General features: G+C 46.3%; 1 protein-coding gene across 1 annotated transcript in view; it reads left to right on the top strand.

Annotated features, from left to right (window-relative positions):
• The window catches only part of LOC130130102 (E3 ubiquitin-protein ligase HECW1-like), a 100894-nt gene extending 85824 nt beyond the window's left edge, over positions 1-15070 (top strand). Inside the window, exons 27-31 of the mRNA XM_056299833.1 lie at positions 3963-4092; positions 10549-10695; positions 10867-10981; positions 13868-14066; positions 14959-15070. Coding sequence (XP_056155808.1) covers positions 3963-4092; positions 10549-10695; positions 10867-10981; positions 13868-14066; positions 14959-15070 — 703 coding nt within the window. The remainder of the gene's footprint in view (positions 1-3962; positions 4093-10548; positions 10696-10866; positions 10982-13867; positions 14067-14958) is intronic.
• The last annotated feature ends 9721 nt before the right edge of the window (positions 15071-24791 follow it).

Raw genomic sequence — 24791 nt, 5'->3', positions numbered from 1 at the left:
GATATGCCACGACTGTTGCCACAGATGGACTTGTCACCCCTGTTTTTGTTCAGGTGACAATTTTAGCATCCCTCCATTGTTGAGGGACACTCTCCTGGTCCCCACCTGCGGGATGTACTGATAGAGCATTCTGGTGCACAAGTATCCTCCTTGTTTTAGGAGTTCTGCTGAGATATCATCACCGCCAGGGAACTTATTGTTCTTGAGGGAGTTGATGGCTGCAAGTACTTCTTGAAAAGTTGGTGAGTGGTCAAGGTCTGGGATGGGATGGGTGGACGAATTGGCAGCTCTTCCAGGATGGATTGGTTGGTTGGTGAGTACTAGTTAAGTAGGGCTTCAAAATGTTCAGCCCACCTTGTCAGGACCCGCTTTTGGTCTTTCAGGGTTGTCGGTCTGTCCGCTGACTTTAGGGGTGTGATAGAACAGTTCCTAGGGCCATATATAGTCTTTATAGAATTGTAGAAGTTGTGCATATCGTTTCTGTCAGCATATGATAGAATCTCGTGAGCTTTTTTCATCTCATCACATCTCTTCGCATCGCATCGCATCGCATCCCATCCCATCCCATCTCATCTCATCTCATCTCATCTCATCTAATCTCATCTCATCTCCAGCCGCTTCTCCAAGGTCAGGTCGCGGTGGCAGCAAGCTAAGTAGGGCACTCCAGACGTCCCTGTCCCCAGCAATGCCCTCCGGCTCCTTCTGGGGGATCCGAAGACATTCCCAGGCTAGATTGGACATGTTATTCCTCCAGCGAGTTCTGTTTCTACCCTGGGGTCTCCTCCCAGTTGGACGTGCCCGGTAAACCGCCAAAGGAAGGCACCCAGGAGGCATCCTAATCAGATGCCCGAACCACCTCAACTCGCTTCTTTCGACATGAAGGAGCAGCGGCTCTACTCCGAGCTCCCTCTGGATGTCTGAGCTCCTCACCCTATCTCTAAGGCTGAGCCCAGACACCCTACAGAGGAAACTCATTTCAGTTGCTTGTATCCGTGGTCTCACCCTTTCGGTCACTACCCAAAGCTCATGACCATAGGTGAGGGTTAGAACGAAGATTAACTGGTAAATTGAGAGCTTTGCCTTCCAGCTCAGCTCCCTCTTCACCACAAAGGTCCAGTATAATGTCGGCATTACCGCTGATGCTGCACCAATCCACCTGTTAATCTCCTGCTCCATCCTACCCTCACTCATATTTTGCAGAGTGCACAAGGTTGTTTGTACCTCCTTACGTGCTGTTTTCCATTGCTCCGAAAAGATGGCGAATGCAGGGCGGTGGAGAGTAGCCCTGTGTGCCCTACGCATGGTCTCCAGCAGGGATGTGACGGTGTCAGAGTTCTTGTCGAAGCAGTCCTGATGTTTTCTGGCTCTAGCCTATAGAGTCGATTGCAGCTTGATGTAGCAATGAGTTTAGGTAGCTCCATTTCTGATCCATGGAATTGTCAGAACTCAGAATGGTCTCAAACTCTGGTGCCATCATGCCTACAGAGTGACGGAACTCATTCCATATTGGGGCTGGCTTCAATTTCACACAGTTCAATTGCTTTTTTTAGGGGTTTCTTGAGACGCTGTGGGGGGCGCACTTTGATGTGGAGCTTGGTCATGATCAGACGGTGATCCATCCAGCATTCTGCACCTCTCATGACACCGGGTCAGCAAGACATCACTAGTGTCAGTACGTCTTGTTATGATATAATCAATCAGGTGCCAGTGTTTAGATCGTGAGTAGGGTTGCCAACCATTCCTTAAAATAAGGAATCGTTCCTTATTATACATTCAACCACTATCCCTGTCCCCTGTTCCTTATTTCCATTTCAGGGAGCTGGCAACCCTAATCGTGAGTGCATCCAGGATGTTTTGTATTCGGTCTTCTGCTGAAACAGTGTGTTCTTAATGGTGAGGTCATGCTCTGCACAGTGTTAGCAGCCTCAGACCATTTCCATTAACCTGACCAACCCCATGCCTACCCAGTACTCCACTCCATATACCATTGTTCTTTCCTACCCTAGCATTAAAGTCTCCCAGAAGAAGGATCTTGTCCTTTTTTGGGATATGATGAAAGGCCTCATCTAGTTGCTGGTAGAAGCTGTCCTTCACACAGTTGTTAGATGGTAGTCTTAGTGCATATGCACTTAACAGAGTGGCATAGCGTGCCTTTGCTAGGGGGATTCGGAGGGTCATTATCCTCTCACTTAGTCCAGTGGATATTTCAGTGAGGCTGGGTAGAATGTTGTTCGTGATTGCCAGTCCAACACCATACTGATGTTGTCCGCCAGGGGGATAGCCTCTCCAGAAAAAGGTATACCCTCCTCCTTCCTCTCTTGGGGAGCCTTCACCCAGGAGCCTGGTTTCGCTGAGAACAGTGATGTCCACATTGTAGCATCCCAGTTCCTCAGCAATCAGCGCGGTCCTTCAATGTGGTCTGTTGCCATCATTGTCAAGGAGAGTCCTAACATTCCATGTTGTCAATTTGGATGAGATCATTTTCTTGTTTTTGTTTTTACCGCAGGATGGAATTCCAGGTAGGCGCGGTAACCTACCCAGGAGGTTGGTTTAGTGGACAATTTTTAGGCCACCTTTGGTAGGCCCCTCCCCAATTGGGGTGAGCAGTGTGATCCCTAAATAGAGCTGCTCAGTCACATGAGGGTCTGCCAAAAACAGCTGCCACTCAATCCCAGCTTCTAGTGATCATATACCCCGTGCCGCTGATGTGCAGGGCTCTGACTAGGAGCTCCGAGGCCAATTCTACCCTGCTCCCAACGCCATCAGACCTCAACCAGATATAAGGCCGGATATTGTTATTCGTCCGTCGCAGCAATGAGGACCATTTAATCATCCTGTGATGGATGACAGATGACTTGCGTGACGATTAAAGTAAGGAAGAGTTGCGCATCATCAACCCCACTCTCGTCCCAGACCACCTACTACCAGTGGCAAGACTAGCGAGACGACTGGCAATGGAGACGGATGCAGATTTTCCCTCAGGGTTTCTTCCTAAAGCCTTTCCCGTATACGAGTATACCTATAAGGCAGCGGAGGTTTTAAATCAGAGTTTTCCTTCCCCTAGATGAACTGCCTGACAAGGCTAACAAGCTTCATCTACCCAGGTAGATGTAACGGTGTACATCCATTTGTTATTATAACATATTTATATGTTATAATAACAAATATTGTACACCATGGTCAGAGGTGGAGACCTACGCAAGGAGGTTTTTAGAGTACCACAAGGGGTGCACAGTCGTCAGTAGCACTGTCTTTGCCATGGGAGGTTGGTGCTGGTGGCAAGGGCTTAAACCCAGGATGACCAGTTACCCATCATGACTGCAGGAGGCTGCCGGAAACTCCAGACTGTCGAAGAACCACCTAATGTGTGCCGCCAAACACGTTGCTTTTTTCTTGGGGTGTGCTCCCCTAGCCTTTGTCTCAATAGACGTCCCACAAGGCAGTGGGGCAGTGGTTAGCCATAAACAGCCTCCGAGAACCATTGCAGCTCTGAGATCCCCTACCAAGCTTACCTGAGGCTGCGAGGCGCCCAGTTACTGTGTGTGGCCACAAGAGGGCCTGGCAGGGGTCTTGGCGAAGGGGAGGCTATGTACTGGCGGGGGAAGGCCTACGCACTGGGCTGCTTCCTTGTTCACCACAAGGGCTAGCCAGCAGCAGCAAGCTGTAAGCCAGAAATGAGAAAACCAGGCGGTAAGCAAGCCTGCATCTTTCCTCTAACTACTGCACTAGACACATGACATCACCCTGTGCGAAACACACACACACACACACATACACACACACACACACACCCAGGGAGGGCTGGGTTGTGCACACTGGCAAGGTTTTATTAGCACAACATTATTTATTATCATTGTGGATTATGTTGATTTACTAGCCATGATGTGCATACTGTATTTCTGATGGACACACTTATGAATAAATGTGTCAACCATTTGTCTGATCCATGTATGTTACCCCAGACCCACAGACCTATCTGACCTGGAGTACTTGGATGAGGAGTTCCACCAGTCTCTGCAGTGGATGAAGGATAATGACATTACTGACATCCTAGACCTCACCTTCACTGTTAATGAGGAGGTGTTTGGACAGGTCAGAATGTGTTTGTGTGTCTGTATTTGCGTGTTCAGATCCTAGGCTTACATAGTTAACTGAAAGTAGCCTATTTACAAAAACCCCATGTGACATGATGTGACATTCTTGGTAAGACACTAGACTCAAATTAATGTCTCTTGCAACTGTGACAAACTGAGTAGGACAGTATGGCAGATTTTGAAAAGAAAAGTCCATCCATCCATCCAGTGTCCAAGCCCCTTATCTGAATCCAGGTCGCAGGACGCTGGAGGCTATTCCAGCAGTCATTGGGTGGCAGGCAGGGAGACGCCCTGGACAGGCCACCAGCCAGGCCATCACAGGGCAAACACACACACACACACACACACACACACACACACCTAGGGACAATTTAGGGACAGTTTAGTGGATCGGCCGTACTAAATTGTCCTAAAGAAAAATCATAACAGATGAAATTATTCACTACCTTTGCCTATCACAGCTCAAATGCATATTCTGTAATGTTTTGAAGGTGTATTCACATACAGTGCTGTGAAAAAGTATTTGCCCCTCCCTGATTTCCTTTGTTTTTGTGTATTTGTCACACTGAATGCTTCATATGGCTTCATACAAAATGTTATATAAGACAAGGAGAGCCCAATTAAACACAAGATACCGTTTTTAAATGATCATTTCATATATTGAAGGAAAACAGGTTGTCAAACACCCATATCACCCATGTGAAAAAGTAATTGCCCCCCTGAACTTAATAACTGCTTGTGCCACCTTTAGCAGAAGCAACTGCAACCAAACGCTTCTTATGATCAGAAATCAGTCTTTCACTTCGCCTACTGTTCTTTGCAGAAATATTGTAATTCAGTGACACTGGAGGGTTTTCAAGCAGTTTTGAGCATGAACTGCTCATTTAAGGTCCTGCCACCACATCTCAATTGGGTTTAAGTCAGGACTTGAACTAGCCCAATCCAAAACCTTAATTTTGTTTTGTTGGAGCTGTTCTGAGGTGAACTTTCTCTTGCGTTTTGTATAATTGTCTTTCTGCAAAACCCATGAAAGTGCACCACAGATCAGGAATCAAGAACATTCCATGCACCTACGCACATGAAATTAAACAAAATATTGTTTCCCCCAGCCCACAGCAGCGCAACACAAAGACAAAAACACATATCCAACCTACAAGAACACATATATATCCAAACAACAAAAAACTACAAAAAAATATATGTCCAACATATTCCAAAAAAAAAATCACTGTCAAAAAGAGTAAATGCCAGGATGACTGTTGGAACCGCCGGTCTGCATGGGCTAGCAGTTAGCTTAGCCTGCCCCACTCCCGCGTCCTCTCAGACTGCCTTCGGTGTTTCCTCCTCGGGCACAGCTTCAGGCAGGGCCGTGTTCCCTGGCCCCACCAGACGCAGCAGACCAGGCTCCCCCAGCCAATCTAATGCCAGCTCCCCCAGCCAGACACCTTTGACACACACCTCCCTGCACTCCATGCGACATCAAAAACACAGTCAATGCTGGGCGAGGCCGCCGCCACACCACCCTCGGTGTTATCGGAACTACCAGTCTGCATGGGCTAGCAGTTAACTTAGCCTTCCCTGCTTCCGCGTCCTGTCAGCTCGCCCTCGGTGTTTCCCCTTTGGGTGCAGCTCCAGGCAGGGCCGTGGTCCCTGGGCCCACAGGACGCAGAAGACCAAGCTCTCCCAACCGATCCATCAAATGAAGACACAAACTTAGACGCAGATGTGGACAAAGACACTGCATGGAAAGTACTGTGTGAGGCCGCCACAAATGTAAATGCACGTGCCATCTTCCCCCACCTGTATGATGGGATGTTTGCTTTGAGAATGAGAAGGTCAGAAAAAGTCACATTGTGTCTTTGTGGATTTAGAGAAAGTATAAGAAAGGGTGCCAGAGAGGAGGTGTGGTATTGTAGGAGTGGCAGAGACGTATGCAGGAGTGGTGCAGGATATGTATGAGGGCAGTGTGACAGTTGTGAGGTGTGCGGTTGGAATGACAGATGGGTTCAAGGTGGAGGTGGGATTACATCAAGGTTCGGCTCTGAGCCCTTTCTTGTTTGCAATGGTGATGGACAGGTTGATGGACAAGATCAGGCAGGAGTCTCCATGGACTATGTTGTTCGGGGATGACATTGTGATCTGTAGTGAGAGTAGGGAGCAGGTGGAGGAGATCCCGGAGAGGTGGAGGTATGCACTGGAGAGAAGAGGAATGAAAGTCAGTTGGAGCAAGATGGAATACTTATGCATGAATGAGAGGGAGGAAATGAACTAGAGGTGACGAAGGTGGATGAGTTTAAATACTTGGGGCCAACTGTTCAAAGTAACGGGGAGTGTGGAAGAGAGGTGAAGAAGACAGTTCAGGAAGGGTGGAGTGGGTGGAGAAGACTGTCAGGAGTGATTTGCAACAGAAGGGTACCAGAAGAGTTAAAGGGAAGGTTTACAAGATGGTAGTCTGACCAGCTATGTTGTATGGTTTAGAGACGGTGGCACTGATGAAAGCTCTGGAGGCAGACCTGGAGGTGGTAGAGTTGAAGATGCTAAAAGTTTCGTTGGGAGTGATGAAGAAGGACAGGATTAGTAACGAGTATATTAGAGGGACAGCTCAGGTTGGATGGTTTGGAGACAAAGCAAGCGAGGCAAGATTGAGATGGTTTGGACATGTGTGGAGGAGAGATGCTGGGTATACTGGGAGAAGGATGCTGAAATGGAGCTGCCAGGGAAGAGGAGAAGAGGAAGGCCAAAGAGGAGGTTTATGGATGTGGTGAGGGAGGACATGCAGGTGGCTGGTGTGACAGAGGAAGATGCAGAAGACAGGAAGCAATGGAAGCAGATTATACACTGTGGCATCCCCTAACTGGAGCAGCCAAAAGTAGTAGCAGTAGTAGTACCAGTAGTAGTAGTGAGAGTTGATTCTTTCTGAGCTTAGTTGCGTCTCCCTATCTCCCATCTGTCTGTCTGTAGATGTCTATGTAACGTAGGACTGAAAGTACTCATATAACAATTTATTTAATATTTACAGTTCCATTTAGCACACTTTTATCCAAAGCGACGTACATCTGTGGGCTGATATGATACAAGCAAGGATCTAGGCAGGAGAGAAGAACATGAGTAAGTGCCATAAGGCTGAGTTCGAGTCCGATAAGACGTAGGTGCAAGCAGGCAGTGCACAGGGGCATCGCATAGAGTGCATAGAAGCAGATTTCTTTCTTTCTTTTTTTCTTCAGTCCATCAAGTGCAGAGGTGTTTGAACAGAGTTTGGTAACTTGTTCCAGCACCGCGGAACAACAGAAGAGAAGAGTCTAACCGGTGACTTAGGGCCCTGATGTGGTGCTAGTACCAGGCACCTTTCATTGAAAGAGCGTAGTGAGCAAGAGGGAGTGTAGACCTGAGTGAGGGAGTTCAGGCAGGCAGAAGTGGTTTTAGTTGCTGTTTTGTAAGCAAGTGTCAGGGTTTTGAATTTGATGCGGGCGACACCTGGGAGCCAGGGGAAGAATATGATCAATAGGGTGACATACGCTGTTTTGGGCTGGTTGAAGACCAGACATGCTTCTGCATTTTGGATCATCTCCAGAGGTTTGATCATACATGCAGGCAGGCCTGCCAGTAAGGAGTTGCAGTAGTCAACACGTGATATTACAATAGCCTGTACTAGGAGTTGTGCTGCATGCTCACACAGGTAGGGTCTGATCTTCCTGACTGATTTCCGGCACAGCAGGTTTTGGGGTTTGAAAGCATCTGAGAAGCAATGTTTGGAAAATACGTGTTACAACTCTTCTGACACTCCTGCCACATATGGAATCCCCGCTGGTTTATGCTCAGGCAGCCGTTGTCCTTCTCCTCTCTTCGATCAGCTGGTGCCCGGTTTGGGCATCATCCTGGCTTTGACAAATGAACAGTTAGACAACATCTGTGGTGCAGCGTCCTGCTGACTCCTAGTTTGTGCTCCAGTGGATGATGAGAGTCAAACCTTCAGTACTGATCAGTATGTGTTGGTTTACAGTAAACACCAACAATCAGATGTCCCCAATCCCCAATTGCGATTTCAGTCAAAGAAGGCCAACCTGTCATGTTCCACATCCTCCCTGGTGAACTTGATGTGGTGTCCACAGAGTTCATGTGGTCGGTGAAATGTGGTATACCCTGAGATTTAATTTTAAACCAGGTGTCGTCCACAAATCTGAACCAGTGACTAGGTGGTGTCCCTGGATAGGACATCAGAGCCACTATAGGTGAAGCTGGGGAACCCATAGCACACCCATGCTTCTGCCTATAGTACTGCCCCCTGTATGCGAAGTACGTGAACTGAAGACAGCTTCAGGAGCAGACACTTGATCTGTGTTAAGGGTGGTCCTATTGTTAAGGATGGGTTTGTCTTGTAATTTCATACAGACCACCTCCACTACATCAACAGGAACGCACGTGAAGAGAGACACATCATAAGAAACCATTGTTTCATCCGCCTCCATAATGATGGCCGTAATGGCACATCCTGTTATGTATGTTAGTTAAGCCATACAGACTAGGTTGAGCGTCCCCTGACTATAATCTATGGTACAAAACTATGTCAAAAGCATTGTCAGGTTCTAGGAACTTCAGAACGTATGTCACCTTTTTCATATAACCATTGCCTGGATCTCATTTCAGGGGCTCACAAGTATTTACGTCACTGAGTAACATCATAACTTTCTCACGATTGTCTGGTTTAATACAACAGTGCCTCTGCCTTTGGCCCCTGGAAGGATCATGACGTTTTTGCCCTTACTGAGAGTCATGAATGCATTCTTTTCATCTCTGCTGATGTTGGGTGGCCGTGCCTTTGCATTGCTGAGGCAGGCTGAAACCTTCGTCCACAGTTGCACCGATTCTGTGTCAGTGATCTTGTTGCTATGGATCGTGGATGCGTGGCTGTAATGAGTTCCACTAGTGGGATTTGCCTCAGTGTGACAGCAAAATTCAGCCCCTTAGCAAGAATGTCTTTCTCCACCATGGTGAGTTGTCTGTTCTTCACCCACTTGTCCACATGATCAGCGTGTGTCTGGCATCCATCTCTCTATCTGCCATTGAGGGTGGCGTTGGTTGTCTGCTGATGATTCTGGCGTGCAGCAAGTATGTCGAACTTCTTTCGCTGCATGGTTTTTGGCTTTCCGTGTCGTACTAGACGGGTCTTCTCTCTGAACTCAGTCACATTGGAAAATGGTCTCATCTAGACGCGACATGAGTCTCTGTTGGATCTACCCCTGTTTGGCTTTCAAAGTGTCAAGTGTTAAAATTGGTTTGCCCATTCGTTCAACAGCTCTCTGCCTTCTCTAGGATCTTGGTAGCTCGGTGGCCCTTGACTGAAGATTTTATTTGAAGGCTCTTAGGTGTAACCCCGCTCTGTCTGCACCCTGGGCTGAATCTCAGGTGATTTATGTGTGGTTTATGCCGCTTGTTGTACTCACGTACAAGTTTAATGAAATCCTCGCCAAAATGATTCAAAATATCACATCCACGTGCCACACTTTTTTTTTTATAATACAAAACCTGCCATACCATTACTTCCTAGAAATCCATAGAAAGTATTTATTTTTTACCAATCTCTACTACAACTACTACTACTACTGCTACTACTACTACTACTACTACTACCACTGCTACTTTCGGCTGCTCCCGTTAGGGGGCGCCACAGCGGATCATCCGTTTCCATCTCCTCCTGTCCTCTGCGTCTTCCTCTGTCACACCAGCCACCTGCATGTCCTCCCTCACCACATCCATAAACCTCCTCTTTGGCCTTCCTCTTTTCCTCTTCCCTGACAGCTCCATATTCAGCACCGGCACCCTGCTGGCCAACAGTACCAGTGGCAGTCGTTGGTAACCCATGCCTTGAGATGGAGATTCATGGTGGTGGAGCTTGTCTTCTTAAACATAGTGACAAGTGTGCGAAGTTGTTTGAATGAACAGGGTTTTGTGTGTAGCCCCCAATTACCAGCACATGAGTTTTAATATCAGGTATTGTGAACTACTGAACTGACAAAAATCAAACTCATCACCAACTTATGGAAAAGGAAAGTCCAGGTGTGTGTGGTAAATACAGTGTATACCGGCTGAGGAATGGCCCATGCACCGTTTAGTACAGCCAAATGCCACAGAACTTTGCAGCATTATTCCTTAAACCCAACTGTGAAGTTGGCCTGTGCAACATGGGGCTACGTAGACTCATCTCACGTCTCTGTCAGGAACAGTTTGGAGTGTTTTTCGTCATTCTCCTCCCGCTAGAGGTGCAAATTCATATGCAAAAGGTGAATGCTGAAGGTTAAACTTAATGACTGCAGATGTTTTTGTGTACCCTCATGTGTCTTAACATGCCCCGGTTTGGGAACAGTGGTTCTTCAGGATCAACTCTTGTTCCCTGTCTGCCATTTTCCCTTTACATACTGAATTGTGAGTTTTATGACATGACTTCTTGTCTATCCAGGTGACCGAACGGGAGCTGAAGTCAGGTGGGGCTAATGTCCAGGTGACAGAGAAGAACAAGAAGGACTATATAGAGCGCATGACCAAGTGGAGGGTGGAGAGAGGGGTGGTGCAGCAGACCGATGCACTGGTTAGAGGATTCTATGAGGTAGGGACTAACAATGAAGTAGCAACTTACACACAAACACAAACCCACACAGTAACACAAATCAATAACACATAAAATCATGTGAACATTTTACCTGTATTTTCTACTCCTCTGGTTCTCACTTCTTTTTCTATTTCCCTCGTTTTGTCATTTCCTCTGTATTGATGCCAGGTGGTCGACTCCAGGCTGGTGTCGGTGTTTGATGCTAGGGAGCTGGAGCTGGTGATTGCTGGCACCGCAGAGATCGACCTGAATGACTGGAGGAGCAACACAGAGTACAGAGGAGGTAGGAGCGTGGGTAGGAGTACAGAGGCGGTAGAGCATGGTAAGGAGTACAGAGGCATTAGGAGCGCATGTAGGAGTACAGAGGAGGTAGGAGTACAGAGGAGGTAGATGCGTGGGTAGGAGTAAAGAGGGGGTAAGAGCACAGGTAGGAATACAGAGGAGGTAGGAGCATGTGTAGGAGTATGGAGGAGGTAGGAGCATGGGAGACAAGGACAAGGATCAATATTAGAGGAGTGAGAAGGATGAAAGAATCGATGATGGAGTTGGTGGTAACAGAGAGGCATTAAGGAGCAGAAAACAACACCTCATCATACTGCTATAAACTGATTTGAGAAACTACGGTCAAACCCATTACCACAGCCTGTGAGGCAGAGTATTATCCTGTGAGACAGAGTATTATTCTATGAGACAAGAGTATTATCCTGAGAGACAGAGTATTATCCTGAGAGACAGAGTATTATCCTGAGAGACAGAGTGTTATCCTGTGAGACAGAGTATTATTCTATGAGACAGAGTATTATCCTGAGAGACAGAGTATTATCCTGAGGCAGAGTATTATCCTGAGAGACAGAGTGTTAATCCTGAGAGACAGAGTATTATTCTGTGAGACAGAGTATTATCCTGAGAGGCAGAGTATTATCCTGAGAGACAGAGTGTTAATCCTGAGAGACAGAGTATTATCCTGAGGGACAGAGTATTATCCTGTGAGACAGAGTATTATCCTGAGAGACAGAGTATTATCCTGAGAGACAGAGTGTTATCCTGTGAGACAGAGTATTATTCTATGAGACAAGAGTATTATCCTGTGAGACAGAGTATTATCCTGAGAGACAGAGTATTATCCTGAGAGACAGAGTATTATTCTGTGAGACAGAGTATTATCCTGAGAGACAGAGTATTATCCTGAGAGACAGAGTATTATCCTGTGAGGCAGAGTATTATCCTGAGAGACAGAGTATTATCCTGAGAGACAGAGTATTATCCTGTGAGGCAGAGTATTATCCTGAGAGACAGAGTGTTAATCCTGAGAGACAGAGTGTTAATCCTGAGAGACAGAGTATTATCCTGAGAGACAGAGTATTATCCTGTGAGACAGAGTATTATCCTGAGAGACAGAGTATTATTCTATGAGACAGAGTATTATCCTGAGAGACAGAGTATTATCCTGAGAGACAGAGTGTTAATCCTGAGAGACAGAGTATTATTCTGTGAGACAGAGTATTATCCTGAGAGACAGAGTATTATTCTGTGAGACAGAGTATTATCCTGTGAGACAGAGTATTATCCTGAGAGACAGAGTATTATCCTGTGAGGCAGAGTATTATCCTGAGAGACAGAGTATTATCCTGAGAGACAGAGTATTATCCTGTGAGGCAGAGTATTATCCTGTGAGGCAGAGTATTATCCTGAGAGACAGAGTGTTAATCCTGAGAGACAGAGTGTTAATCCTGAGAGACAGAGTATTATCCTGAGAGACAGAGTATTATCCTGTGAGACAGAGTATTATCCTGAGAGACAGAGTATTATTCTATGAGACAGAGTATTATCCTGAGAGACATAGTATTATTCTGTGAGACAGAGTATTATCCTGAGAGACAGAGTATTATTCTGTGAGACAGAGTATACACAGTTTATATTTAACATGATATTCACATAGTTTACATTTAACATGATATTCACACAGTTTATATTTAACATGATATTCACATAGTTTACATTTAACCTGATATTCACATAGTTTACATTTAACCTGATATTCACATAGTTTACATTTAACCTGATATTCACATAGTTTACATGTAACATGATATTCACATAGTTTACATGTAACATGATATTCACATAGTTTACATTTAACATGATATTCACATAGTTTACATTTAACCTGATATTCACATAGTTTACATTTAACATGATATTCACATCGTTTACATTTAACATGATATTCACATAGTTTATATTTAACATGATATTCACATAGTTTATATTTAACATGATATTCACATAGTTTACATTTAACATGATATTCACATTGTTTACATTTAACATGATATTCGGGGCTACACTCAAAAGGTTCGGGGCTTAAGCCCCGGCAAAATGACCTGGCGATGCCGATGTTGAAATGTACTTCCAAAGCTGATACACCAACATCCACATGAACATACATCTTATCATAAGACGGTCAACTCAAGTGTGATATTAGTATCCATTCGATATTTGTCAGATGGGTGGTGCCAAAACTGACATTACGTGTGCTGTATGGGGTGTAATCACCCTGTTGAATCCATAAGAGTAAATTTTAAATATCCACCAGGAGTGTGGACTGAACACCATGAGTTATGATGAACAATAATTCTGACACAAATCATGTCATATCCGAACATTGAAAACTTTACTTTACAACTCCAGCAATATAAGACTTTCCTTGTGTAAGTGTACATACACAGTTTTACAGGCTCCTGCTAACAGTATAATCTGGCCACAACAAAGTCAAGTTAAAAAGAATCTTCTCTGGTACCGAACAGTTCATGTCGTTAATTGATCTATTGAAGGTGTGCTTGATGCGTCTTGTATCTCATTCAAGTGTTTGGGACTTGCCTTTTGTGAGACAGGATAAACAAACTGCTCTCAGTTATTAATGCAATTAATTATTTGATATGTATCACTTTTATTTGATTTATTTTGATTCCATTCAGGAATTTCAGAAATGTGTTTAGAAATGCAGCAGGTAAAGTAAGGGCATTTTTCCTGTAGGATACATTGGTTTTTGTTGTCGTTAGCACCCCAGCTTTGTGTTTTCAAAATATAAGAGAGTAGATAATCCCTTTCCAGCCTTACTCCTAGACCTAGTCTTTGCCAACCTCTGGACTTTGCTCTCCTCCACCAGGTTATCATGATGGTCACGTAGTGATGGGCTGGTTCTGGGGTGCTGTGGAGCGATTCAACAATGAACAGCGTCTCCGCCTGCTGCAGTTTGTCACTGGTACATCCAGCGTGCCCTATGAGGGCTTTGCCACCCTGCGAGGCTCCAATGGTCTACGGCGTTTCTGCATTGAGAAATGGGGCAAAATCACTTCCCTGCCTAGGTATGGCATTATGAGAAAGCAGTCCTTAAGAGCATGCTGCATGGTACAAGGCACAAGGTTTGTCCCCAACTCATTAGGAGTGGGTGCTACTGTGCCAGAATTTCTATGTAGGCCTCTAAAAGGCCCGTGAGGAGTGGCACGGGCATGAGATCAAGATCACAAGGTTGCTTCCACATGAGGGCAGACATTGTTTGGCCTGTGGCTTTATTCATCCCCTTACTTTAGAGCAACATTTTGAATAACTTCTTTGGTTGGTTAATTGCCTTCAAAAGTGGCTTGTTTGGCTACTGGATCATTCATTTATGGAAGCCAGAATTAAGATTCACAAGCATTCATCCCTTTGGGTTACAATTTGTATTATTAGGAACTTTATGCTTAGAATTCCTTAATATTGCTTCCATCAGTTTTCTATATTACATTAATATGCTATTGCAAAACATTATTGAACAATGCATTCCTCTAGCCTTGAAATGGGTGCAATGGTTTTTTCCAGTTTGAGATCTTATTTAAAATCTGAGCCTGCTTAGCTCTACAAAAATTTAGGAAGCTAAATAAAGGTTAGACTGTGAAAGGAGGTGGATATGACTGTCTGGGAGTGCGGATGTACGTGGTGTGTGTGTTTCTGCACATGTGAAACACCTTTCTAGCTGGTGTTTTTGCAGTAGAAGAGAAACAGGAAAGCATCTTAGTGAAAAAAATGTTTTGCCATGAAATGTCCACTGTTTTAAAAGTTATGCTAATCTAGATATGTCAGGGGTTTTTTTTCTTTGACATAACAAAAACATAATTTGCAAGAAGTTAAGGCATATTTATTTGGCCACACTTTTCCATGATGCCAATATGGTTGTCTCTCTTTCCCCCTCTCTATTGTTCTGCCTCTCCTTTCATCTAGGGCTCACACTTGTTTTAACCGCCTGGACCTCCCTCCATACCCCTCTTACACTATGCTGTTTGAAAAACTATTGATTGCTGTGGAGGAGACAAGCACCTTTGGCCTGGAATGAACCCAACTATCCCAACCTGAAAAGAGCTGGCAGTGATTGCGATAACATGGAATAAACATTTTTTTATATTATTCAGTACATGAATTCAGTGGGCTTTAAACCAATTTGTTTACATGTGGATGAATGTGAGTTATTGTTAAGAAGGCACTATTTGTTTGGACCTCTGCATATTCACAATAGTAGCCATCCCTTATGCTACCATGGTATGAAGAAAGTAATCACGTTTGTTTAAATGTGCATGCACTGAACTGAAACATCCATGTAATCATCATAAGGTAATCATCATAAGGTAACATAAAACTGCAATCCGTGCAATATATGATTATTTTATCCATCTGAAATAAGATGACGATGTGGCAATTCTGTTGGACAATCAAACAATATAACAGTTATTAAAATATTACAATGTATAACAATATTACACTGTACTGTGGCAAAACACGGGGATGCCCACTCTCACCCCTGCAGTTTGCTACCTTAATTGAACCTCTCGTGGCAGTCATTCGCCAAAACAACGTTTGGCATACAAACAGGAAAACTCTTCACAAAATTAGTTTATATGCAGATTACACCTTGTATCTATGGAACTGTCAACATGTCTACCAGAAGTATTAAATCTTATAACAAAATTTTCAACAATTCTGTTCAATAAACTGTGGGGAAAGCTAGAATGCTGTAACTCAGAATCTTCATTTAACCATCACAACAGGTAATATTAGATACCTGAGTATTGATATCTCCACCAATCTATCAGACTTGTTTATTCTTAGCTTTACTCTGTTACTTACAATCCATTGAAGAAGACCTTATCTGCTGCAACAACCTACCCATGTAACTAATTGGCAGGATAACAGCAAGTAAAAATGAATATGCTACTGAAAATAAACTTTGTTTTCTCAATGACCCCAGTTCAACTAACAACTAACTGCTAAGTAGTTCAGTGATCTGGACTCTATAACCAATATTTTCTAATGGTTGTGCAAAAAAAGAGAAAAGAATTAAACTGACAACAGTACAGAAAACCAAAGACTGTGGTGCTCTAGTTGCCCTAAACTTCAGATACTACTACCTGGATACCCATCTTCAATTCATTACCAAATGACTGCAGCCAGAGCACCAATTAAATCATACCTGGCTGGAAATAGAACACTAAATGTCAGGAATTGTTGAAGTGTGTTCTCCCATTTCTCTCCAAATCAATAAAGAATCATAATTGCTTTAAAAATCCATTCACCACAATGACTCTCACTGCCTGCTGGAAATTCATCAAACTGTCAGGCAGTGGTGGGTCATCAGGGCCTTCTCCTCTTGCCCTGTCAAAATCAAAATCAATTTGTTTTTCATAGTTAAATTGAAGTGTACCTGAAATGTGTCTGAATTCCAATAATCTGTTTTCTCGTGGGGCTGAGCAGGGATCTGCTAAGTCATCCAAACACATCACAGCTCCTTGGACAAGCACTAGTGGTATGTCTAGCCTTTCCTTGCATCAGAATCAGAATACATTATTTATCCCCGAGGGGAAATTGAGTTCTATTACAGACACTCACGCTCTAATAACTAAAAACTAACAAGATACAAGATAAGAAAATAGAAACAGAAACAAACAGAAACGAAAGATAAATAAGAAATAAAAATAAGAACAAAATATATCACCAAGCATGGTGCACATAACGCCCTATCTATACTGCACTACCGCAGCACACAACAAGCAGCACAAACAAAACTCGACAGGGCCAGTCCAATGACCATTAACTCAAGAGTGTCTGACAGTCTGAGTCTGAGGGAGGAGTTGTAAAGTTTGATGGCCACAGGCAGGAATGACCTCCTGTGGTGCTCTGTGGTGCTTTTTGGCAGAATAAGTCTATTACTAAAACTACTCCTGTGCCCAACCAGCATGTCATGGAGTGGGTGGGAGACATTGTCCATGATGGCACGTAATTTCAACAGCGTCCTCCTCTCAGAAACCGCCACCAGCGAATCCAATGGGGGTGGAACTGGTTGCTGCTGATGTAAAGGACGACGCCAGAAACCTTGCTAGGCGGCGCTAGTGTGTGGCTTGGGTAGGCTATAGCCCCACCTTAGCGCTACAACTGATCTGAGTTCAGTAGCGTTCAGTATCCCCATATTGGTATTCAACGTGGCTGTCAGCCTGTCACTGTCCCGAGATCAGCGAAGAGGCGTTACTTTGGCACGTCACTACGCACTCACGTGAGCCCGCCAGATGCGTCGCCGTCCGTCAGCTCGCTCTCAGCGTAGCCTCGAGGTCCCTGCACATCTGGCGCGATGCGAACAAACGGCACGAGAAAGCGAAAAACCGCTGCGCGACTTTTACGCAGCAGACCTGAGCACACCAAGGGCGCGACGGCTTTCCCGCTCTTTCGGGTTGTGTTTCGCGCCACGATAATAAACCAATAAAGAATAAAACAGCCGCGTCTGGCAGCGTGTTTCGGGTCAACTGGAGACAGGCAGTAGCAGCGACGACGACACGATCCTTCTTTCACCGACTCAGAGAAAGAGAAGGTTTTGGGTGCGTCCTATCTTGGAGAGGAGAGCGGAACACGGAGGTTCACCGGCTCATCCAAGAGCTGAAACTGCACCACGGTCGCTTCAGGACTTGCTTCAGGATGTCTGTGGTACAGTTTGGGGCGCTGTTGGCAGTACTAGGTCCTCACATCTGTACTAGGTCCTCACATCTGTACTAGGTCGTCACATCTGTACTAGGTCGTCACATCAGTACTAGGTCCTCACATTAGTACTAGGTCCTCACATCTCTACTAGGTCCTCACATCAGTACTAGGTCCTCACATCAGTACTAGGTCCTCACATATGTACTGGGTCCTCACATCAGTACTAGGTCCTCACATCTGTACTAGGTCCTCACATCAGTACTAGGTCCTCACATCAGTACTAGGTCCTCACATCTGTAGGCAGAGGACCAACTTCCGAGGAGCGTGTCTGAGGTAAGATGTGGCTCTGTTTGTCTGTCGATATCCTACAGTTGTCTAGGCTGCTTTAACTGGACTATCTGTATATGTTGTCTTTCAGACCGTTGTCTTTATAATTGACATTACGTTTATCAAATAAACAATGACGTCCCGCCATTGTTGTTTTCAGTGACCTCACGACGTCAGGCTCTCCTCGGGCCCGTGACGTTGACGTACAACGAGCAATACCATTGGTCAAACTGATGTTGTCGAGTCGCAGAAATCAAAACCGGTTCCATCGCATTTCTTTCGCTGTCTCGCATCTGATGTGCACATCTTCATTCATCGGAGGTCATTTTATTATTTGCGAGTTAATCTTGCTAGGTGTGTAAGGGATTAGTAGTCGCTAGCCGGTAAGGCGACATACCAAATAAATATATTGTAGCGAATTCGGGGGACAACGCAACCACAAGAAGTGCCGCGGCCGGGAAGCGAACCCGTATCGCCCGCACCGCAGGAGGCATCGCTAACCGCTCGACTAAAGGATCAGACCCGCCAACCAGCGGCCAGCGTGTCTACTAATCCATGCACGTTACACTATAGGCTAAGTTAATAAACCAAGAACGTTAGGCTCATGGGTAGATTTGTCTTTAAACGTCCTCGGACGGAGGAGGTGCCGGGCCCGAGCACAACAGGTGAGAGAGCAGAGGAGGAGCAGCTGCAGCAGGAGCCTGCTCCTTCCACCTGCCACCCCGAAGATAAACAAGATGGGCAAGGAGAAGAGGAGAAAGAAGATCAGCAAGAGGAAGAGGAGATGGAGAGGGAGTGGCACCACCAGGCCACTGCCAGCGACCGAGGTCACTAGCCATGCTAATCCAAGTGCTAGTAGAGCTAACGTTAGCGACATTAGCCAGCGACCTGGGGATGGTCCCCGGTGCCCAGTCTGGAAACATGACCCTTCACGGCTAATGGGCAGCCAGCAAAGATCTTTTAGTGCTGCCTGGTGTGACATATAGTACAGCTGGAGGGGAGATTCGATCGAGAAGGACTCAGCGTTCTGCTTCGCCTGTCGACATTTGTTGGGTGGTGGTGGGCAGCGGATCCATTCCCAGCCAGCCTTTACTCATGATGGATATAAAATAAAATAAATAAAATGAAAGAACGCAACAACAGCTTTTAAAAAGCATAATGGGAGTTTGGCCCACAGGTTTGCCATGGAGGCATGGGCTGAGTTTAAACTGGCAGCAAAAGATGGCTGGAAGGTGGAAAATATGACTGACGCTGCTCATTCAAGAGCCGTGAAAGAACACCGTGAGTACGAGAGCTGCTGTGATGTCCCTGCGTTATACTGCATGTCCAGGCATTGCTCAGCGAGGTCATTGGAGGATGAGGGGTCTGAAAATAAGGGGACCTCTGGAGCTGCTAAACTTAATTGGCGAATTTGACCAGACGGTGGCAAAGAAAATGATTGACCACCCCAAAAACGCCAAAGAGACGCACAAAGACACCCAAAACGAGATTTTGCGAATAATGGCTGATATGGTGAGAGGAGCAGTAAGTGGTGAAATCAGGAAGGCTGAACATTTCGCCCTACTGGTTGACGACAGCAAAGATATCAGTAAAACTGAACAAGTGTCCATTGTTGTGCGGTATTTAAAAGGAGAAGAAGTGCGTGAGGAATTCCTGCACTTTCTGCACGCCGATGGCTTGGATGCCGACTCGCTTCTGAAAAGCATAAAGCAGACCCTCGGCCAGGGCCACACTGACCAAAACATGCGTGTTATGATGGGGCTGCCGTCATGTCGGGGTGCAAGAACGGAGTACAGCAGAAATTTAAACAGGAGGTGCCAGGTGCGTTGTACACCCACTGCGCATGCGCACATACTAAACCTAGTGTTGGTTGATGTGGTCAGTACTCAGCGTTGGTCGCTATCCGTAAATCACTACCTGCAGTCAGAGCAACACTCGTGGATGTCATGTCTCAGTCCAGTGCACGGAGGAGAACTGAGGCCAGAGCCGTGAGTGGACTTATTGATGAACAGTTTGCCTTGCTCCTCACGCTTTTCGAGGATCTGTTCCGCACCACAAAGTCCGTGTCTGCCCAGCTCCAGTCTCCCAGCCTTGAGCTTGCCACAACAATGGATTTAGCGGACTCTGTGATAGCGACACTGTCCGACAAACAGACACAGGAGTCGTGGAGGGAAATCCGGGAACGAGCAACGAAGTACAGTGTGGGGCCCCGGGGACCCCCCCCCCCGGAAAGGAGACAGGCACAGCGCCCTCGACGGCTGCAGGAGTTTGTTGTCGAGGCCCCCATCGAGCGCACACCTGTTGCTGATATGCCCCCAGATGCGCTGCGCGCATTGTTTCTCAGGGTGACCGACAAACTTGCGGCTGAAATGAAAAGAGGTTTCTCAGCCAGGCTGGCGGTGTGCCAACCGGAGTCTCAGCACTCAGCCCCAAGACAAGACATCTCTGCAGCCCACGGCCCAGTTCTATGGGGTGACAGAAGAGAAGCTCACCGCAGAGCTACACCAGGTTAAGCGTCTGCTAGAAAGAAAGAAAAGTAAGGGACATGCTGTGGATGACATGGCGGATTTTCTTGCTTTAATGCGGCCCCACCAGGACGCTTTTGTGGGTTTACACAAACTCCTCTGCATTGCACCGACTCTGCCTGTGACCTCTGCAACGTGCGAACGCAGCTTCTCTTCCCTCCGTCGCATCAAGAACTATAGCAACTTGGCCCTGGTGGCCATCAACAAACAAAGGACGGAGGCCTTGGAGGTCCAGACCATCATTGTGGTGTTTGCCAACAACCACGACAACCGCCGGATTGCGCTCCTCTGTAGCCGCCAATGGTGAGTCTGAATATATTTTAAATGAGCTAATATGGTTGATTTGGAAACTGCTGACAGCATTGTCTTTCGCTGAGACACATTGTGACGTAGTACTGTTGCCATGGTGTTGGAGCCTACTTATGTTTAGCTTAGCCCAGCCTGGTTCAGCAGAGCTTAACTTCCGGTCTTAGCTTTGGGCTGCGCTTGTGGTTATTTAGCTTCTCCTCCCGGGGATGGTAGTTTTTAACTTGGACGTCTTTGTAGTTCATTGTGCTTTGGGTCAGATTAATGACTGGAGGAAAGCTGACTTGGGTCCTCCTCGGGTCGGTAAACGACCGGGCAGCAGTCTATCAAGAACTTAGCGAGGTGCAGCGACTGGGTTAGACGGAATGACACGTTTTTGTTCTGGTTCTGGCTCTTAATGCTGCCGCCGTGCAGCATAACAGCTATGTGTTGGTTGGTGTCGCCGTGCAGCCTGTGAACGAGTCATGCTGAATTCGGGGGACAACGCAACCACAGGAACTGCCGCGGCCGGGAAGCGAACCCGTATCGCCCGCACCGCAGGAGACATCGCTAACCGCTAGACTAAAGGTTCATACCCGCCAGCCAGCGTGTCTTCTTATCCATGCACGTTACAATACTATCCTGTCTGAACTTAGTAGTAGGCTACTGACCGTCTTGCATAGTAGCCTAATGCGTGGTATTTATAGCTGTTTTGGGAGGGGGCGCTATTCTATTGTGTATATAGTCACATTGAAATTTTGACATTGATTCAAGCCCGACCACTGTATGGATTAGCCCTGCTGTAGTTAAACCAGGAAAAATACTCTGGCGCCGCCGCTGTCAGAAGCAAAGGACTATAAACGAGCAAAGGACAAACTGAGTGAGTACTTCTGCCCTAAAATCAACATAGTCTACGAGACCTACAAATTCAGACAAGCCAAGCAACTAGCAGGGGAAACACTCGACTCCTATCACACCAGGCTGCGGCAACTAGCAGCAACTTGCGACTTTCCTGATGTTGAAAGAAATCAAAACTATGATCATTCAAACGCGCACATGTCATAACCTGCGGCGTCACGCGCTACAGAAACCCGAGATGACGCTGACCGAACTCCTCTCACGCGGTAGAACCATGGCACTAGTGGAGATTCATGCATCGGGAATGGAACAAACACAACAACGTGCAGCTCAAAGTAATCTAAGGGAAGATGTTCTGGCTGTAGATGTGAGGAGGGGAGCTGTGAAGAAAAGATGCTACAACTGCTCTGGTATCTTTCCCCACCGTGACGAAATGCCGTGCCCGGCACGGGGCAAAACATGCAGCGCGTGTGGAAAACAAGGACATTCCGCAAAATGATGTCGCTCCAAGCGGCCACAAGGGGGCATCAGAGGTCAACATGACGTGCATTATGTACACACCAGCGGAAACAGTGGCATCACATCTCGAGAAACAAGCAACGCAGGCACAGAATCTTCTGAGGAGTATCTGTACACAGTCTCCCAATCAAAAGAAAATCTCCCACATGCAACGACAAAGGTTAGTGACTGCAATATAAAAGTGATGCTTGATACAGGGGCAACTGTGAACATCATCGATGAAACAACTTACCACTGAGACGGAAGCCCCCACTCACCAAATGCACGGTTCCCATATTTCCTTATGGTTCACACACACCACTGCCTGCCCTAGGAAAACTCACCTCATGGGTCGAATCCAAATTGCGCTTCACAAATGCGACATTCTATGTGCTACAAGGAAGTACTGGACTATGACACTGCCAGTCAACTGAGACTAATCAAAATCATGGTAGCTGGCTGCATCCCATGCCAGGCTGTTGTGCCTAATCACATGCAAGAACCTCTCTGCATGTCTGAGCTACCATCGTCACCATGGGAAAAAGTTGGTGTGGACTTCTGTGGTCCATTCCCTTCTGGTGATTACCTTTTGGTGGTCATAGATGAATACTCCAGGTATCCAGAGGTAGAGATTCTGCATTCCACATCAGCCAGAGCCATGATCCCTAAACTCGACAAAATATTCTCTACACTGGGAATTCCACTGGAGGTCAAAACTGACAACGGCCCACCCTTCCAAAGCTCGGAATATGCAGACTTCGCTACATACTTGAGTTTCAGGCATAGAAAGATAACTCCGATTTGGCCTCATGCCAAATGCTGAGGCTGAACGCTTCATGTGTACCCTTGAAAAGACCATACATGCTGTCCACGTTGAAGGTCACCCATGGAAACAGACTCTGTACGCATTCCTCCGCAACTACCGTGTCACGCCTCACTACTCAATTGGAATGGCGCCTGCAGATGTGCTGTTCGGTAGCCCCCTCAGAATCAAGCTGCCTAAATCTCCTCTTCCCTTCCAGTCTCAGGCTGATGCAAAGCTACGACAAGCAGATGCAGTGGCAAAGAACAGGATGAAACACAATGTTGACAGGATGCGCCATGCTGCTCCTTTGGCTGTGGAAGTAGGCGACAGGGTCCTGTGCCTTCAAAAGAAGGAAGGGAAGCTATGCCCTGTTTACAATCCCTGCCCATGCAGGGTCATCGCCATCAAAGGCTCCCTGGTGACAGCCAAACACAATTACCATGTCATCACCAGACACTCATCCCACTTCAAGATCCTCCCGGTGGCTGAAAATCACCACTCTCAGCAATGTGGTTTGAAAGGCACGGACTGGACCGAAATCCACCCTGAACAAATCCCAGAGCCCTTAGCCCCTAACCCCCCTCGGCCACAGTCATCTGTTCAGAGATACCCAGTCAGGACAAACAGAAGACCCCCGTCATACCTCACTGACTTTAGAGTGAACTGACTAAAAGGTATAATGCAAGAGAAAGTTTGAGTTGGACTGGTTAATATTTATTGTTAAAAAAATTGTAAGGAAAGGAGGGTTGTAATGTCCATGCTTTGTAACATGTTTAGTAATGTTTCTGGTGTTAGTTTTATTCTGGTCAAAAGGGGGCGCTCTAGGTTAAGTGTTGTATATGTGAGACGCTCTTGGTTCACGTTACGCCCGGAAGTAGCGGGGCAGGAAAAACAGTGTTAGTAGCCATGATACACTAGCAGATGTACCATTGTCGTTATGCAAAAGTTCCACTAAAGATTCCAAAAAGCAGCTTCATGATATTTGAGTTTTTATTAAGAAACTTTACAAGCATTGTATTTCGGCTTGTATTTTATGCAGGCTTGTATTTTATGCAGGCTAGGCCTTGTGGGAAAAAAAGGTAATATTCTGTCATGCCCAGGAAGGAGGCGACCGGGGCGGCTGAACTGGACTCGGGGATGGCCTGAATGGCTTCCACATTGCACTGGAGTGGGGTTATGCCACTTGCTGACAGCTGGAACCCCACAAACTCAACGGCCGGCACAGAAAGGACACATTTTTCAGCATTGAGAGTTAGCTCGTGCTTGGCTAGGGCTGCGAAGACTCTGTTGAGTCACTTGTCATGGATTTCAGTGGTGGTTCCATGTATGACTATATCGTCCAGGTATATGGCCACGCCCGGTATGCCAGCCAGCACAGAGACTATTACTTTCTGGAAGCAGCTAGGGGCAGAGCTGAGGCCAAACGGCATCCTGGTGTAGCGAAACACTCCTGCATGTGTCACGAAGGCTGTGAGGTTTCTGCTGCTGGGGTGGAGAGGCACATGTAAGTATCCCTGTCTGAGGTCGAGCTTGGAGAACACCTTAGACCCATAGACTGGGCTGTGAGCTCTTTTGAGGTGGGTGTGGATACTTGTCAGGGAACATCGCCTTATTCACTACACGTAGATCGACACAGACACGCAGGGCCCCCGACTTCTTCTTAGCCACCACGAGATTTGAGATCCAGGGTGAAGCGTCCACTGGCTCAATGATGCCAGCTTCACCTGTTGTTGCAGCTCGGCTGAGACCCCATCACGGAGAGCCAGTGGGATGCGATGCAGTGGCTGGATGACGGG

This window comes from Lampris incognitus, chromosome 19, assembly GCF_029633865.1.
Source record: "Lampris incognitus isolate fLamInc1 chromosome 19, fLamInc1.hap2, whole genome shotgun sequence".
Classification (NCBI taxonomy): Eukaryota; Metazoa; Chordata; class Actinopteri; order Lampriformes; family Lampridae; genus Lampris; species Lampris incognitus.
This window is presented reverse-complemented; position numbering and strand designations above follow the sequence as displayed.